This window comes from Passer montanus, unplaced genomic scaffold (genome assembly GCF_014805655.1).
Source record: "Passer montanus isolate IOZ18808 unplaced genomic scaffold, ASM1480565v1 scaffold122, whole genome shotgun sequence".
Lineage (NCBI taxonomy): Eukaryota > Metazoa > Chordata > Aves > Passeriformes > Passeridae > Passer > Passer montanus.
In genome coordinates, this window is record NW_024358945.1 from 101,074 (window position 1) to 120,250 (window position 19,177).

Consider the following 19,177-nt stretch of genomic DNA (forward strand, 5'->3'; position numbering starts at 1 on the left):
TTCTCTTCTCACTGGGGCTCATTTTCTCAGAGGCAATTGATGGCTGATTAAATGAGGTGATTACTTTGAACCTGTTGATGATAAAAACACATGCATATCTTCTCTTTAAGTTAGTAAATCAATTAGGCTTTGTCATTCACATTCAATTGAGGATTCTTACCTAAAACCCTTAAAAAAAAATTCTGTATAAATATTGCATCATTCAGACTTCTTCAGGAGCTAATTCCCCTTTTTGTTTTAAAAACAGCATGCATGATTCTTGCTAGGAACATGAAGGCAACTATAAAAAAAAGAGCATATATGCATATATATACACATATATAGATATGAATATATAAATATGCATATATGTAATGAAACTAGAAACTTAACACAATCAGGAATAATTCAGATACAACAATTATGAATATTTCAGATAATAGACATAATTGATAACACATGTGAAATCGGGTAATTAGTAATCTCTGAAATATTGTACTATTATCCCACACTCTGCAAACAGCTGACTGCTTAGGAAGGTGGGAGCCTCCCAAGGAATGGAAAATATGACCCCCCCATCGTGATTTAACATAGTTTGGTTTCTAGTTAAGGTGAAAAAAATCTGTGAACTGTGGAAGTAATTCCCTGTAAGGACCGTGGCAGTTTCCTTCGGACCTGACAGAACCAATCAGCTGCCTAGTTTTGATTATTGATACCTTGTTAAACCACTTAAAAAGCCAACCATGCCTCTGTGAAAATCACATTTGAAAGCAAACAAAGCCCAGGAAAAACTCTTGCTTCCGGCCTTTGAACCACTAACTGGATTCCCCCCCTTCCCTCTGAATTATAATTTTGAAATTAAGGGGCTTTCAGGCAAAGATAGAAGAGGAATAACAGTTCTTTACTAGTGTGTGTATGTATGTAACAACCAATAATGGACTCAGACCTGCAGTGATACCGAGATGTTTATTGAGAGAAATGAGACATTTTTATACACTTCTTCAAGACACAGTATTTCCTTGTATGGTGTTTAACATTTCCACACCAGCAACATGCTTTCTAAATGTCCTTTTATGGGGTGATCACATGTGTCTGTGATTCAGGTGTCTGGCAGCTTCCAGCCGGACTCTGACAGGGGGACAGGATCCTCCCCATTTCACAGTGAGGACCTGGAGAACTTTATCCATGAAAGGTTTCCAAGTTTACCTCAAAAGGGGGTGCAGCTTTTATAAGACGAAATCAGCAAGACAAAGTGACTTGATTACATTTTTAGTACAGTCACCTGGGTCTGATGGCATAATTGCCAACCAGCCAGGGCCAGGGCTTGGCCAAGGCCTAAGCCTTGACTGGGAGGCTTTCCCTAAATACCTATGAGCAAACCTTTATTAATATCAGTGAGAAACATGACTTCACAAGAGCTTATCTTCCCCATGAACAGGGGCAGATCAAAACACACAGTAACTGGTAACAACACACATCTCCTTCCCATGAATGGAGACACTGATTTAACAGACAGAACCTTAGGAAACAACTTAATTACAGGAGGAAGTTTCTGAGGCTTGGCCCCTGCAGCTCTGGTTTGCTTTTTTTTTGCCTTTTTTTTTGTTTTGGTTTTATTTTTTATTGTTTTGTTTTTGTTTGTTTTTTGGGGTTTTTTCCTTTTTTTTTTGTGGTTTCTTTGTTTGTTTGGGGGTTTTTTGTTTTTTTTGTTTGGTTTTTTTTTTCTTTTTTTGGGTTTTTGTTGTTTTTTGGGTTTTTTAAAGAAAATAGTTAAATTTATTTAGTTCCCCTCTGTTTTTTCCTTCATCTGTACTTGTGTTTTTGTCTACTGTAAGTATAATCTCTCTCCTTATAACAGCTGTGACTCCTATGCCTGTCTCTTTTCTCACCCTTGGTCCTCTCCCTACAGTGTTCTTCATGCTTTTGGTCAGACTTCTTCAATTTTTTGGTCCTCTTGTCATCTTCTTCAGAATGGTGGTGCTTTTTCTTCTTCTGTTTTTTAGCCAAGTGTGACTGACTTGTGTGAGACTCCTCTATATCCTCATCCAGCACTAGGTCATACTTGGCATCTCGCTTTGGTTTTACTTTTTCTTTCAGAGCAAATTTCGAAGGTTTGTCACGTTCCTTCTCATAGTCCTTGAAATCTTCCTTGGTATACTGCCCACCTTTTCCTTTCCATGTAACCTTTGCAACAGACTGGCTGAAATCCACGTGTATCCGTCTGTCATCAATCAGCACATTGTCCATTTTGAAGTAGGCTTTCTCACAGTCTTCCTCCTTTTCAAACTCAATGAAAGCATAACAAAGAGATTCACCAGTCTTCCAGTCTCGGATCACTTCACAACTCTTAATGGGGCCAAATCGTGAAAATATTATCTCCAGATCTTCTTGTTTGGTCACAGGGTTCAGTTTACAAACAAACAGCACATTTTCTGGTGGTTTGATGTCTGCATCTGGTAAGTCTCCCACCATTTCCAGAAGAATAGCACGAGTTTTTGCTTCTTTTTCGGCCTGGACTTCTTCTATTTCATGTGCAGACCGTCCTTTCATGTCATCAATTTCTTCATCTGCTCCTATTCTGCCACTGTCGAGCTGTTCATTTGTAGGTTCTGGTGAGCGATCAGGAACACACAAACCAGGTGGATCATCAAAGGGATCATCTAAAATGACTGTATGATTTATCCTGATATCCTGATATGGGATAAAATCCTTATCTACAAAGGTTTCATTAATTCTCTTCAGTACATCCATGCCTTCTGTCACTTCTCCAAATACTGTATGTACACCATCAAGGTAGTCCAGGTTTTCCCCTGTGGTAATGAGGAACTGTGACCCATGCTGATCACTTCCATTGTTCACCATTGACACAGTTCCCTTCTTCTTGTGCTTGATTCTGGGCACCTTTTCTGCTTCAAAAAATCTGGCTTGATCACCATACAGTTGACAAAATATGGATTCCCCTCCACGGCCAGTTCCCGTGGGGTCACCAGTCTGTATAACAAAATCCTGCTGGACATTATAAATAAGGCAATAGTTGTAGTACTTGACCTTGCAGAGCTTCAGGAAATTCAGACATGCGCGGGGCCGCTCCTCCGTGTACAGGTCGATGACCAGGTCACCCGCCGTGGTCTCCAGCAGCACCGCCATGCTCTCAGAAGGAGATATGAGAATGGGAATAACAGGTCTTCACTAGGAAAATTAAAATAAAATGCACTGACAGAGCAATGTGACACCCTGCGGGGCAGGGTGCTGGCAGCAGTCCCGTTCAGTGGTGGCTCAGCCCTCCTGCAGTGCCAGCTGTGGTTCTGCTGCAGCAGTGATCCTGCAGAAGGGTGGAGTTTTACCCTGGAGGTCCAGGGGTCCTGGAGAAGGGTCTGGTCTTCCTCTGGGAATCCAGTGGAAAAGGCTGCTGTGGTGTTCCACAGCTCACTTTATATGCAGTTTGGAGTGCTTGGCTCCTCCCTCTGGGCGGAGCATCTCACAATGGGATGATGGAATTCTATCAGCCTTGCAGGGACACTCAATGGCCCATTAACAGAAGATATCCCCCTGGAGGGAGAATGAGTCCTGGAAGAGATAAAGAACCCTGCCCCGCCCGGTTTTAACAGATTGTTATAGTATGCATTTGGTTACATCTTGCATGGCAACCTAAGACAAACAATTTTTCAGCAGAAGATCTTTTATATAACAGGCGTTCCTGTTCCAATTTGCATATACTGGTGAGACTAAACACACACAACCTATTCCTGCTCACATGCAGACACATAAGCTCCTAAGAAACAAACTGACAGTATACCCTGCAGCACTCAAACATGCAATTCCTTTTTTTTTCTCTTTTACCCACAGTTGAGACTTAAACAGCACAGAGGGGACTGAATCCCACGAGGCAAGAGCTGCAGAATTGGCTTCAGGACTCTCTGGCAGGTCCATACAAACCACGCAGAAAGGCACAAGGGGGGACTTCAACCCCACAAAACCACAGCTGCAAAATTCACAATTCACCCAGGCAATTACAAGATTTGGTATACCCTTTATAACAAATCAAATTTCTGTGAGTTCCTACAGAAGGAACCCTAATCTCCACACCAAAACCCTTGTTTTATCTTTTGCAACTAAAACCAAACTGTTGTGTGCACCAAAGACTTTAGAATTCACCGTGCAATTGCATTTTATGTGGATGTGACACCCTGGTCAGAGAGTGACAGAACTAGATAAGTTTTCCTGGCGGTGATGCCCATCTTTTATTGCCAGCGAGCAGAGGGACAGCCTTGCACTGCCCCAAAAGCCTGCTGGCCAGCCTCGCCTTCTCCTCCCCTGCACGCCAGGGACCAAATCCCTCACGGCCAGCAGGAGCTGCGGCTCCCAAATCAAGATCCTCCCCAAACATCGCAGGTGAGGGTGAAGCCATCTCCGCCATCAGCAGTTGTCACAGCCATGCAGGTCGCTGCGCCAGCTCCCTTGTCATCAGACACAGAGCCCACACAGATGTCCCAGCCACAGCCATCGTCAGCACCTGCCGTCAGGTGCTTGTCCCAGCTGACATCACACCCCCCGCCGGCTTCCCCCTCCTTTTCCTACAAAGCTGTCTCACATTTAGGACACACCGTCAGGCATAATGTGATTGCCTGGGAGGTGGTTATAAGTTTGATAGAAAAGGTTGCAGAATATGGCCTTGGCTCCGTGCAAGTTATTCGGGCTCTCAGAGTGCTAAAGTCAGACCTGCTGGGTCCATCTGATATTAGATATATAGCGCGGGTACTCTTCCAGCCTTTCCTGTTTGATATTTTTTTGAACAAATGGAGGAAGGCCGCTGAAAAGGCTGCAGAAGGCAACAGGCTTTTGCCTCAGGAAGATCCTAGGTTTCACGTGGGGGCGGACGTTCTCCTTGGAGAACAGGCCTTTTCCAATCCTGATTTTCAGGCCTGGGACTTTGCTGTTCTTGAGCAGGGTCAAAGGGTAGGATTTAAGGCATTGTTAAGAACTATTGAATTGGCCTCCCCCGGGCCACGATTTACGACAATAACTCAAGGAGCATATGAACCCTTTCTGCCATTTGTCGAGAGGCTTGCTGATGCCCTGGAGAGGCAGGTTGAGAACGATGAAACAAGGGATATTTTGTGCAAGCAGCTTGCCCGGCTCAACTCGAACACTGAGTGCCGGAGGATCATAGATGATCTTCCAGGCGACCCGTCGCTGGTAGACATGGTCACTGCATGTGCCAGGGCAGGTTCTGTACACCACAGAGTGTCTGGCCAGATGCCCTTAGGGGGTGGACAACAGAAGAGCAAAAATAAGGGCAAGAGAAAGCAAGGAACACCCCAGCCTACAGGGACGGGTCCCTTATTCTCGTGTGCTAGATGCCTAAGGGCAGGTCATTTTTCCAACCAATGCAAGGCTAAATTTCATGCCAATGGCCAGCCTTTGGCAGGCCCAGGAACAGGACAATGAGCACAGGGGAATTACGCCCTGACACAAGCGATTCCTCAGGGCACGGCGCTGGCTCAGGCCTCCCCAGCCAGCTCAGAGGCATCACCCTCAGCTCCACTGGTGTGGATGTGTGTACCACCAACACAGTCATCTTAGAATCCTGTCATGAACATAAGGTTCCTTTGGACATATTTGGACCTTTGGGACAAGGACTCAGCACGCTGCTTGTGGGAAGATTTACTGTCACCCACCAAGGAATCTTTGTGAGCAAGAATAAGGGCAAGAGAAAGCAAGGAACACCCCAGCCTACAGGGACGGGTCCCTTATTCTCGTGTGCTAGATGCCTAAGGGCAGGTCATTTTTCCAACCAATGCAAGGCTAAATTTCATGCCAATGGCCAGCCTTTGGCAGGCCCAGGAACAGGACAATGAGCACAGGGGAATTACGCCCTGACACAAGCGATTCCTCAGGGCACGGCGCTGGCTCAGGCCTCCCCAGCCAGCTCAGAGGCATCACCCTCAGCTCCACTGGTGTGGATGTATGTACCACCAACACAGTCATCTTAGAATCCTGTCATGAACATAAGGTTCCTTTGGACATATTTGGACCTTTGGGACAAGGACTCAGCACGCTGCTTGTGGGAAGATTTACTGTCACCCACCAAGGAATCTTTGTTCACCCAGGTGTCAATGACTCCGGCTTTTCAGGTCAGATTTGTGCCATGGTTTTATGGCACACCCCCCCCAATCATTATCCCAGCAGGGACTTGGATTGCTCAGCTTGTGCCTTTTCAGCCATGTGTCCCCAGGACTGGCCAGCTCGTGGGAATGGTGGATTCAGATCCACAGGACTGCCACAAGGCTTCTGCCTCGAGCGAAAATCTGGATACGGGACCTGACCAACTGAGAGGGCCTTGTGAGATTCACATCACCTGGGGCCGTGGGTATGCATGTGTTTCCACAGATGCTGGAGTACCACGGATACCTGCAAGGTGTGTCCACCCCACTTTGTGACACCAAAACCAGAATGTGGCCAACAGGCAACCCCCGAGCAATGATCGAGGTGTCAGCCATCAATCAGATGGTCCCTCCACAAGTGGGGAGTGGACATTCCATCCTCTCTTTGTTCTGAAAAGGACTGCTGACAGGCTAAGACTGTCAGCTCTTTGAACAAGTTAATGATAAGTTGTTACTATATTAGACTTAGCATTGAGATTATATTAGAATAAGTAACTGATTTTAGGATTAATAGTGTATTTTTTGTAAGAGGGAATCACAAGATCCAATCTCTCTGACCATTTTAAATCAGCGTCCAATTGAGGTTCTGATTATTAACTAGCAACTGCTGTAGGAACCTCTGCAGCTCTGTTTGTTCTCCTTTCTGCAAAGGACCCTGCAGATGATAACAAACACTGCCTCCTCCTTTAAAGAAAAGGGGGATGTGACAGCCTGGTCAGAGAGTGAGAAAACCAGATATGATTTCCCAGAATCAGCCTGAGAGATTTTAGGGGAGCTGAAGATAAACAATGATAGCTTATTACCATAAACAACCTGCAGGTTGTGTTTTCTACTCTCTGTTCTTGTTTTTCTCAAATATTGTTGATAAGAAATGCGTCTTGTTAATTAGCCAATCATGTGTAGTGGTTAATTGACCAGCCAGGTCTATCTGTACTGGAACAATGTATAAAAGAGGATCTGAAGTAAAGATGCACACTTCATGCAAACCAACCTTCTGGTGAGTCTGTGTCATTTCTTATGCAATGATGAAAATGTTAGACTTTTAACCTGGCACCAAGACTCAAACCCACTTTTGATATTCACTTCTATAACTTCAGACATGTATTTAATAGAGAGTAGCAAATTATAACATCACTAGTAATTTCTTTTATTATCCAATTATACCATTGATGCCAAAAGATTTTTGCTTTTTACATATTTTTCATATATTTGTAGCTCTGTAGACTATTATTTTATAGTTACATGGTTTCTTCAGCTAATTCCAGTATTGTGTTAGACAAACACATTCCTGGAATCCTGTTCTAATCTTGCTTCTTCAGTGAATCAAAGCCATTCCACTTTCCCATGTATTTAGATATAAATAATGTGGAGCTAGAAGGAGAGGGGAGGCTTCAGTAGGGGGCCAAACCTAGAGGGGGAATTATTTGAGTAACTGTACTTCTAACTGGGTCTAACTGTCAATTATGCTGATTTGTTAAATTTACAAATAATGTCAATAAATTCTCAATAATTCTTTTATAGGGGTTTCAGAATTCCTGTGCTAACACATCTGACTTGTCAAGGTCTTAACACCACCCAGCTCACTGACCTTACTGCAGACTTAGCTGTCTGTATTCAGGCTTGAAGGATGTCAATAAATTCTCAATTCTTTTATAGGGGTTTCCAAATTCCTGTGCTTACACATCTGACTTAACACCACCCAGCTCACTGGCCTCAGCGCAGACTTAGCTGTCTGTATTCAGGCTTGAATGAGATTGGTTGGGGTCCCTGTTTGAGGTCAAATCCAGCCTATGATTGTCTTATCCTGGGGACTCATTTACTTCTACTCTGTAACAGCTAGGCTGGTCAGGTTGAGGTCTGTTATGGCAAATTTATCTGTACAGCTCACAGGCCAGCTGTGGCTGTGACAGTTCCCCCTTTCTCTGCCTAAAAAGGGCAAAGTGTTCTTTGTCATCCTCTGCAGGACCCTTTGCAGACAGAGTTACAGTGGGGTCATTTGTCAGAGACATACAAACGACACAACTCTCAAAGGTCCTTGTGACAAACAGCCTCAAGTTTATTCTCACGGCTCCTTTTATGGGAGCTGCAAATTTCCCAAGCTTACACATGTGATTCATTGAGGTCTCAGCACCATCCAGCTCTCTGGCTAATGCTACATCTGCATTTAGGGCTGAATGACACTGGCTGAGGGTCCCTGTGTACATTTGAATCTAGCCTATCCTTGTTCACCCAGGCACTTGTTTTCTTCTAGGCTGGTTGAGCTTGGAGGCAGCTTCAGATCAGGATGACAAAGGCAGCATGATGCCACAGATGATAAACCCAGTTCAAATAAGGCTTTCCACCCAGCTGGACCAGCCCAGCCACCCTAGGCAGGGATGTATCATCCAGGAGCTGCCAAACGAGATCACCAGCAACACAATCTTCCAGGCTAGCATGCTGCAGGCTCACTAGTTAGAAATTACAAATTAAAACTTAACACTACAAACAATAAACAATTCAACTTTAGAACTGTCAGAAAAAAAAACAACTAACAGAAGAAACAGTTTTACTTCAGGTTTATGACCCATGTCCTTAAATAGATACAATCCTTAATTCCCCCATATCCCAAATATATCTAGAAATTACAACTCAACTCTACAAACTAAAAACTATTCAACTCAAAACCATCTCAATTAAAAATACATCCTTCTGGTGGTGATGTTTCTCAAATTTTGAGTCTCAGGGTTCAAGGAGGGTGATGGGTAGGTTGTCCTGCCATTGTTGACAGCATTCTGCATCTGACAAACTGTCAGCATGCTAGCTCATGTTGAATGTGATGGAAAAACATGAGAACACCCAAGACTTCATGACAGGTATGCAGCCACTCCACACTCCGTTTTTTGGGGTTTTTTTCCTCCTACAAAAGCTCTATTCAGTTATGTACAGAATGCGTTCTGCTACTGTGGATCCTCTTCATGGTCTGACTGTTGCTCCTCTTCGTCCTCCCCTTTGTGTTTTTCCAATTTTGCCACCAGCTCTTTTGCAGGGTTGAAGACCCCGTTGGTTTGCTTCCCACAGACGTAGCAGCGCTGGGACTTGCGGTAGTGCTGGAGGGCACAGCCCTCACAGAAGTAGTGCCGGCACTTGGTGACCACGGGGCTCTTGAAGGAACCTCTGCAGATGAAGCATTTGAAAGGCATGTCCTCCTCATCACTGCTCACCTCGTAGTTGTCACTGTCACTGGCGCCGTAGCGGCCCTCGTCCAGCTCCCGCTCGATCTGCCAGCCGTGCTTGTAGTCCGAGCGGTCGTGCAGGAACTTGCAGCTGTCCCCAAAGCCACAGAAGCCGGTCTCTTTGTAGTCCTTGCAGATGTCAGGCTGGTAGTCCCAGCGCACCGTGGCCCGCAGGTTCTCCGGGGCGCGGATGGGGCCTTTCCTGACCATTCCTGAGGAGGCGTTTCCCATCGATGTGTCCTTGGGCTTCACATACTTCTGGTAGTTGTTAATGCCACGGTAAATTTTATCATCTTCCTTTCCTCGCAGCTCCTCCTGGATTTTCTGGCTGCGCTCAAAGATGGCCTGGGCATCCCTCTCCTTCTCCGTGTCCAGTTCATACACTGCTGTGGCCCCCATGTCTTCTGGGCCAACAGGTTTTGCCGACCTGCTCGATTTGTAGGTGACGCCGATCTCCTTGGCAGGATCCTCATCCTCGCTGCTGCTCCGCGCATACTCCGGCCTCTCCCTCATGCAGCGCCTGCTCCTCTGGATCATGGGGTTGGGGGTGTTCCTGGGCAGCTTCCTCCTGACCACAGTGCTGCCCTCGTCCCCACTGCTGTCCCGCTCCTGCTCGCTGCTGGGCCGTGTCCGCCGGCCGCTGCCCGCGGCCCGCGCCCGCTTCTTGAACACAAAGCTGCACACACTGCCCTCCTCCGCCATCCTCTGCTGCTGGCTGCAAAATAAAGGCAGGAAACACCAGCTTAATCTGACAAAGTCAGAATGCGGGTGAGGGTGGTGGCAGCAGTCCCGTTAAATGGTGGCTGCAGCCCTCCTGCAGTGCCAGCTGTGGTTCTGTTGGAGCAGGGATCCTGCAGAAGGGTCTGCTCTTCCTCTGAAGGTCCAGGGGTGGCTCTTGTCCTCTGGAAGTCCAGGAGGCAAAGCTGCCTGAGGTGTTCCACAGCTCAGAATATATCTAGTTTGGAGTGCTTGGCTCCTCCCCCTGGGCGGAGCATCCCACAATGGGATGATGGAATTTTATCAGCCATGCAGGGACACTCAATGGCCCATTAACAGAAGATATCCCCCCGGGGGAGTTATCAGGGATGAGTCCTGGAAGAGATAAAGAACACTGCCCCACCCGGTTTTAACAGTTTGTGAAAATGGTGATATAACACATGCTGTTGGTTACATCTTGCATTGTAACCTAACTCAATGTATTTGTGAGGATGGTGATATAACACATGCTGTTGGTTACATCTTGCATTGTAACCTAACTCACTCAATATGTAACAGTTCTTTGGTGAGCTTCAGCCTTCTTAAATGTTAGACAATTTTACAAAAATATTTTTCATGCTTGTTGGACTTCTAAGCTTGGCTTGAAAATAGGTTTGTGAGTTCAGCTAAGGCTGCCTTTCCTTTTAGAGCCATACCCTTACAGGTTCAGGTACCACCAGAACCCAACTAATTATACATATCCCAGATTACCACCCTTATCCCTCCCTCCAACCAGGTTCCAGGGAGATCCCCAGAAATTCTACCCAGGGAAAGAGGAAAAGGTCAGTGGGGAACAACTTTCAGTAAAATTTGCTGGCAACAGTCTGTAAAAAGAAACTTATACGACATCAAAAATGCAACAATCACTAATGAAACTGAAGTTTCCTAGTACCCTAACAAAGGTGATAAGCACCATCTAGGCAACAAGCTGGAGTAGCCAGCTGTCCTTTTGAGAACTTTTCTGGAATTCCAATAAAAATATTCCCCAACTACAAGTGCATATTCCTTTCCATTTACAGGGTTAAGCTTTTCTAGCCTGATTTTTGCTAAGCCAGTGGTATCCCATATTGTCTGGAATAGGCCACCAATGCATGTTTAAAATGCCTATTCCTCTTACATCCAAATATGAGCAACTCTTGCAAAAAACCTATATTGTTATTCCTTGGTTACACTCAAGTAACTTCATTTTTTGGTGCTGCTTTGAAAGTAAACCAGTGTCTTGGGTGATTTTATGATTATAATTATTCCCTGATCATCTGTTTTATGCCCAAAATGGTTGCTGTACCTCTAAGGTGGGTCTGGGGTGGGGGTGGGAGGGTAAGCCCCCCTTCCTTGGGCTTTTTCAAAGCATCACTCCCCAGGCATCTGTGGTGCTGTGCAGACTGCATTCTTTTTTTCTCTTTTGCTCGGCTAGCTTGGTTTCTGTTAGCTTAGGCAAGAAGTTTTGTTCCCTTTCCCTGGCCTTGGAGAGGCTGTGGCAGTGATCACTTGGTAGCTTTCTTCAAAGGGAACTGTACAGTTTGGTTTTGGTCTGAGATCAGAGAGAACGAGCAGTGGGAGAAGAATTGGCCAGAGAAGGCTGCTCCATCTCAGCTCCTAACCTCATAATACCTGAGCCAGTGAAAGAAAAGGACACCAAATCCACCTGCTTCAGCTGCTGTGAAGAGGGGACCAACATCAGGGATTCACCAGGTTCCCATCTGCTTTTGTTCAAACTACTGCATGAACCCTGTTTTTTTAGTTGGCTGTTTTTTCCTTGAAACAGTTAAAAAAACCCCAAAACCTAAACTTTTCCTACCACATGGCCAGCTGATGTGGGTTATTCCTTTCTGTAGAATTTTGGGTGTTTTTTTCTGTTGGTGGGTGGGGAGGGGGAGTGACTAAGGTCTGACAGTTCAATATCTAGCATTTATTCACCCCTTTTTCCTGTGCCATGTGGGCACTCCATTTGTCAATAAAGGGGTTTGAGTCCCCCAGGACTAGGGGGACTGAAGATTAATTAATGTGCATATTGTAGATGGTTTGGGCATTGAAAACAGGAATGTCCCCAGAGGCACATGGGGACAGAGAGAACAGACCTACCCCTGCGCCAGGAATGAAGGGGACCAGGGGTAGAATCCACAGCTGAATCCCTGGTCACAACAGAGCTGGGGAAGAGGAAAACTGACTTTTTAATAGACACTCTGCCCACTTACTTGGCATTAAATACAAACCAGGGAAAAATAAGCCAAGAAACTGTAAATATTGTTGGTGCAACAGGATAAGTGGAAAAAATGAACATTCTTTACCCCATTAAATTCAGAAAACAGTGGATAATACACTGATTTTTATATATGCCTGAGTGTCTGGTTCCTCTTTTAGGAAGAGACCTGTAAAAATTGGAGGCTCAGATTGTATTTAAAGATGGAAAAATGCAATTATTGGTACCTGAGACTAAAGCCATCAAAGGAAGGACTTTTATGTTGCAGGGAACACCAGAACCAGACAATTCTAGAAGGATACCCAGAAGCAGCAGCAAATGCAGTAACATCCCTGGTTATTGGTGTGAGCCAGTGGAACTCCAGGCTATCCCCTCCCAACAATCTCAGCCTGTGTTACTCTAAAAACTGGATCAAGACTGGTAAGGCAGAAATCACATCCTTTAAAATTAGGGAAACCAAGAGCCTAACAGAAGATTTCAGGGAAATCACTAGTGGTTTAAAGTGACAGATTTGAAGGATGCCTTCTTTTGCATGCCTCTTGATAAGCAAAGTCAGGGCATTTTTGCCTTTGAATGGGAAAACCCCCAAACTGATTGGAAGGCCCAGCTTACCTGGACTGTGTTACTGCAAAAATATAAAACAGTCCAATGATTTTTTGGGAACCAACTGGCAAAAGAATAAGAAGTGTGGAAAAAAGAGGACCCAGAAGGGTTGGTCCTGCAGTATGCTGATGATATCTTACCAGCAACTGAACCTAATGAAACATGTATGGAATTTACTGTGAGTGCTCTAAATTTCCTACTCCAAGGAGGTTACCAAGCATCTCAGGAAAAAAAGCTTAAATCATGAGGCAGCAAGTTACCTACCTAGGATTTGCATCAGTACCAGAGCAGTGGAGGTTGGGAATGGGCAGAAGAAGAATCTGTCACGTACTCCAACCTGTGCCTGCCCAAGATTTAGCAGCATCCTCAGGTGTGGCTGGGTGATGCCAATTGTGGGTCTCAAACTGCAGACTTTTGGTCAAACCATTCTTTGAGCTTTTAAAGGAGGCCTGGGAAGGCCCTTTGATTTGGACTCCTGAGGGTGAACATCCATCCTGTGACCTAAAGCTGGCCCTGATGTCTGCTCCTGCCTCAGGACTCCCAGACTAAACAAAACCTTTGAACTTTTTGTGCATAAACAACAGCCCCTCACCCTTGGAGCTCTGTCTCAGAAGGTAGGAGACTCCAAGAGGCCTGTGGGGCACTTTTGGAAACAACTAGAAAACGTCAGCCATGGGTGGCCCTGATGCCTGTTAGCCACAGCTGAGACTGTTCTCATCCAAGAGTCCAGGAACTTGGGACAAAAGACATTGGTGCACACTTTGCATTCTGCATCAGGACAAAAGTGGGGCATTGGCTTCCCCCAGGTCACATGCAGAAGCATCAAACTGTTCCAATGGAGCAAGAAGATGTGGAAATTAAAGTAACCACAGCAGTAAGCCCAGTCCAGTTCCTGGACACCCCAAGGCAAGGAGAAGAGCCACTGACCCATGACTGCTTACAGACAGCTGAGAAGGTTTGTGCTGTTTGACCAGACCTACAAAATGCACCCACTGGAGATCCAGCAGAGTTCTTTACAGACAGAAGCAGCCTTGTGCAAGAAGATGAAAAGCCAGCTATGCAGAAAATTCATCAACCAAAATAACAGGAGCTGCACTGCTGCCCATGGACACCTCAGCACAAAGGGCAGAACCCACAGCACTACAGAGAGCCTTGGAAGAGGCAGCAGGAAAAAGAGCAAACATATTTGAAACATGCTTTTAGCACTGTCCATGCCCATGGGGGTACATGGAGGGAAAGAGGCCTATTAACAGCACAGGGCTCTCCAATTAAATATAAACAAGAAATACTGTTCCTCCTTGATGCTATCCAACTGCCCAAAGAAGTGGCCATGCCACTCTGCAGGGCACACCAGCGTGGGGATTCCCAGATTTGTGTGGGAAACAGACTTGCAGGTAAAGCTGCTTGAGAGGCTGCACAACGAGGCATCCCAGCATTAATTCCTGACAAAGGCATCTCAGGTAGCCCTGGGTATAGTCAGGCAGATTTAAAATTAGCTGCTTACCTAAAAGCCCAGAATAAAGAGGGTGGGTGGCTGGTGACTCCCAATCACCAGGTCACAGCTCCATCACAACTGATGTTACAAGTTGTGGAGGACAAACAGCAGCAGACCACAAAGGAATCAATGCTACGGTGCCCAGTCTGCAGAGTGCTCCTATGACAAAAAATGTCAGGTCTATTACAGAAAAATGCCCAATATGTGAAAATAATTGTTTGAATTCAAAAGGACCTCCTCCAGGGATCACTAAAAGAGGAAACACTTCCAAGGATAAGAGGCAAATTGATTTTTCTGAGCTACCACACCAACAAGGAGACAGTATCTCCGAGTGTTGGTAGACAGCTTCTGACCATGCAATAAAAGTTTCTCCTGCTGCACCAACAAGGCCAGGGAAGTCACCAAGGTGCTCCACAAAGAGGTCAAACCCAGGTTTGGAGTGCCTAGAGGGATGTCACCTGATAGGGAACCCCATTTTATATCTGAAGTGTTTCAGCAGCTTAGTAGGAGTTGGGTATAAACTGGGATTTACACACTCCATGGAGATGCAGTCCAGTTAAAGGGCTGAGCTCATGAATCAAACCCTAAAAAGACAAATCAGCAAAATATGTCAGGAAACTTTCTTGAAATGGCTACAGGTGTTATCACTAGCCTTGTAACAAATTAGAGTACAGCCCCAAACTAAGCTGAAGGTGAGTCCATATGAGTTGATGTTTGGGAGACTATATTCTGTATTCTTCCCTGGGTCCAAGAAACAGATTGGAAATCAGGAAATGGAACAATTACTTAATTGTTCCATTTCCTGATTAATTTCATTAGGGAAATCCTTGAATGGGCTAAAAAAATGTACCATTCCCTCTGAACTCTTGCCCTAGATACCCCTGTTCATTCATTTCAGCCTGGGGATCACATACACACGAAGACCTGGGAATTGGAGCCACTTCAGGAGCATGGAAAGGACCTTATCTGGTTGTGTGGACCACAAGAACTGTGAAAGTGAAAGGAATGAACTCCTGGATACACTGCACCTGAATGAAGAGGGCTCCTGACTCAGAGTGGCCAGTGGAAAAAAACAGACCCCTGCAGCTGAAAATCCAGAAGACATCAGTAAATGAGCAGTGAAATGTAATACTTATGGGAATCACATTATCTTTAGGTGGGGGTGCTTGAAGAAAATTTAATATTGACTTTAACCCAGGGGTTTGGTGAAATGTGCAATGTGTCCAGCATTAGAGCCTGCCTCCCTGTGCCCCATCAGCAGGGGAACACATTCCTTGGGGAATTGTCCTTAGAGATCTGTCACTGGTGATTCAAAATAATAATCTGACTAAGGTGATAGCAAAGGCAAATGTCACCCACTACCTGGATGAGAAGCAAAGATGCTGGTGACAAAGAGATGGTATTAAAGATCATATTATCCCCTTGGAGGCCAGGGGTTAATGGGACAAAGGGGTAAGGAGTGTCCAACAGGGCCCCATAGTCTCACCCAAATTTTTTTTAGAATTTGCTTTAGCAGCCTCTGGAGGCCAAGCAGCCAGGTTGATAGATTTATGTTAGATTATGAAACATCCCAAAATGTCTCAGACTTGCCCAAGCAACAAGCTCTCTGAAACAATCCTCAAACCTAGACAAAGCCCCTAAAAGGACAATGAGAGCACTTAGGGGAGGCAGGATGGTGCCTAGATTGGGGAATCACACCTATTAATCACCCAAGTAAGGGTCAATAGAGGTATGGAGGAAAAACAAACAATTAAAGTCAATCCAGCACCACAGGCTGGATGGCCAAATTAGTTCTAAACTTTGGTAACCAGCCCTTAAATTGTGTCAAGTCCCTGGAAGTTCCTTCCCCAGGTTACACTGGGGTACCCAAGAATATTGATCCACCTCACTGGCCCCACATCTGACAAGTTACCTTAGGATCATCAACCTTATGCCCAGCTTGGAAAAGAAGCCCCATAAAACCCCAGTATTGGGGCATGGTGTCATCTTATTGCAAAAGCTCTATACTGTTGTCTCCTTATCACAAAAGCTTCACACCTTCTTGGTGTTTTCTCATGGACAACTCCTTAAAGCACTGACTCTTCCTCACAGAGCAGCCAACCCACTCTTTTATAACACTCTTTTTCTCACTGGTCACAGCTGTGGCCTGTTAAAGTCAGCCCTGCTCCTAATCTTTGGTACTTGGCCCAGCTGCAACTCCTTAGGGCTGAGATTACTTTCTGCGCTGTCTTTATTTTCTTATATTCTAGCCCTCAGGACCTTCAGCTTCCTCAATGTTTGAATGGGCCCTGCTGAGTTTTATCTCACCAGGAGCAAATGCTCTGGAAAAAAACCCCCACAAACTTAGTTTTTTTACTTTCCAAATTAGATTATCTAACAATCTGAAGCTCCTTAAAGGTTATTTAAAATTATAAATAAGCAAACATTGAACTGACTTACAAAACAGACCGGTCTTACATTTATTGCTGGCCAAAGAACAAGGGCTTTGTGGATATTTAAAACTGGATAGAGAACACTCTTGTGTACACATCCCAAACACAAAAGATCTCCAAAAACTGCTTAAGAAAATATGGCAAGTTGCTGAAGACAGCAGTGCTATCCAGAAGGCCTCTGCAATGAATTTGTTCAATAAAATTCTCCAAGGAACAGGCAGATGGTCCCTGAGAGGATGGCTGGCTAAAATACTGGATACCCTTGTAATTGCAGTTGTAATTGTAGTAATTACTGGTCATATTTACAAAACAATCAGTTGTGGTCTTGCGAGAATGTGTACGATTGTAGATAGAAATTGAATTGAAATTTACCAAATCATCTTACCAAAGTAGAGGAGTTTCAAAGGGGGGAGTTGGTGTCATGAAGCTTAACTCAGTTTCTCCTGTGCCTGTGAACTTTTAGCTGAGAAATAAAGCATGCAAAATCTGCTCTGCCAGCAAGGACAGCTGGGAGAGAAGGAGAAGGCATCTGGCTCAGGAATGCTGGAATAGCCAAAACAAGGACTGAGTTTGGGAGCTTGGGGAGGGTTTTATGGCAATGGCCGAATTGTAACATGCATGTAACACATTGAAATTGTAATATGCAAGCAACACACTTGCGAAATTGTGTGTGCACACAAAGCTAGCAGTTATCACCCGTGTAACCAGGTGCCTGAATAAATGATGTCCTCCTTAGCTCTAAACTGGTGTTAAGCTGTCTTACTCAACAAGTTTTCAGTGGATCTGGGGACAGTTCAAGCTGAATTTTCCTCAGCAGAGTCTCAGCTGTCTCTCATTCCATGAAGCCATTTCTCCACAGCACAATAATGCAGGAACAGCTCAAGCTCTGTGAAGCAAGCTCACACCTGGGCACAGCTGTTGAAAGGACAGTGGGGAGGCAGGACGGTGCCTAGATCAGGGGAGCACACTGCCTCTGAGAGACCCCAAACAGGTCTGGGCTTTCATCCTCCCTCAGCCCAAGCACCATGCAAGTCTTCCTCTGGACTCTGCTCCTGCTGAGTCTCCTCACCACACCTTTCCTTGAACAAAGTGCTGGTAGTTGCTGGCCCCCTGTCCCTGGCTCAGTCTGCAGCTTGCAGACCAAGCCACCTGCACCAGATCATTCAGCATCCCCGTGCTGGTGGCTGCAATCACAGGAGGGCTTTGTCCCCTCCTCCTGGCTCAGATCACCATTCTCTCACCAAGGTGAGACTCATCCCAGTGGGAGCAGGCAGTAAATCTTCACAAAATGCCCAAACTGGATTGCAGCAAAGGGAGGGTCGTGACACAAGCAGTAATTGGACTCTCATGCTGTCATTTCAGTAAAATTAAAAAAGCAGGATTTGAGTGGTTGCATGTCTCCCCAGCGGTGTCTGTAAATGCAAAATCACAGAGGGTTTGTACACAAATGCATCCTTTTCCAACATACACTTAAATTTCAGTAAAATTACAAAAGCAGGATTTGAGTGGTTGCATGGTCTCCCCAGCGGTGTTGTCTGTAAATGCAAAATCACAGAGGGTTTGTACACAAATGCATCCTTTTCCAACATACACTTACACACAGCTTCAGCAGTTTAATCAGGATGAGTTGCACGAGGAGAAACACTTTGTTCAGTGTCAAGACAAGTGTCTTGGGCCATCATGGCATTGCTTTCCAAATAAATCTCTGTTGTTCCTGTACAACACCCCCTGCCCTCTGGATCATGATCAGGACGAGTTGCAAGAGGACAAACACTTCGTTCAGTGTCAAGACAAGTGTCTTGGGCTATCATGGCATTACTTTCCCAAATAAATCTCTGTTGTTCCTGTACAACACCCCTTGCCCTCTGGATCATCCCCTCCCCAGCCATGTCCCACCCCTCCTCATCCTCACTGACCACTCTGGGGCTGCCCTGGACCCTGATTTTCACAGGAATTTCACTAAATCCCACTGCAGTTCTTAATAAACTGAGCACACCTTGCTGCTGTTCATATTACATGTGAAGCTGGCTAACATGGAAAATCTGAGGATGAGGAAAAGTGGAACTGATCAGGGTTTATATGGAACTGATAGGGATTGATATGGAATTGATAGGGGTTTATATGGAATTTGTAGGGATTGATAGGTAATTGTTCAGGATTTATTTGGAATTGATTGGGATTTATATGGAATTGACAGGGATTGATATGGGACTGATAGGGATTGATATGGAATTGATAGGGGTTTATATGTAACTGATAAGGATTGATATGGAATTGATAGGGGTTGATATGGAATTGATAGGGATTTATATGGAATTGATAGGGATTGATAGGGA

General features: G+C 45.2%; 2 protein-coding genes across 2 annotated transcripts; both read right to left on the reverse strand.

The window, feature by feature from the left end:
* Window positions 1-1,767: 1,767 nt before the first annotated feature.
* On the reverse strand, window positions 1,768-3,636 carry LOC120497136 (peptidyl-prolyl cis-trans isomerase-like 4). Its single transcript, XM_039698266.1, has one exon. The coding sequence runs from the start codon at window positions 3,124-3,126 to the stop codon at window positions 1,783-1,785; it is 1,344 nt and encodes a 447-aa protein (XP_039554200.1). The 5' UTR covers window positions 3,127-3,636; the 3' UTR covers window positions 1,768-1,782.
* A 5,247-nt stretch (window positions 3,637-8,883) lies between these two features.
* Window positions 8,884-10,534, reverse strand: LOC120497139 (E3 ubiquitin-protein ligase RNF113A-like). Its single transcript, XM_039698276.1, has one exon. The coding sequence runs from the start codon at window positions 10,055-10,057 to the stop codon at window positions 9,080-9,082; it is 978 nt and encodes a 325-aa protein (XP_039554210.1). The 5' UTR covers window positions 10,058-10,534; the 3' UTR covers window positions 8,884-9,079.
* Between the last annotated feature and the right edge of the window lie 8,643 nt (window positions 10,535-19,177).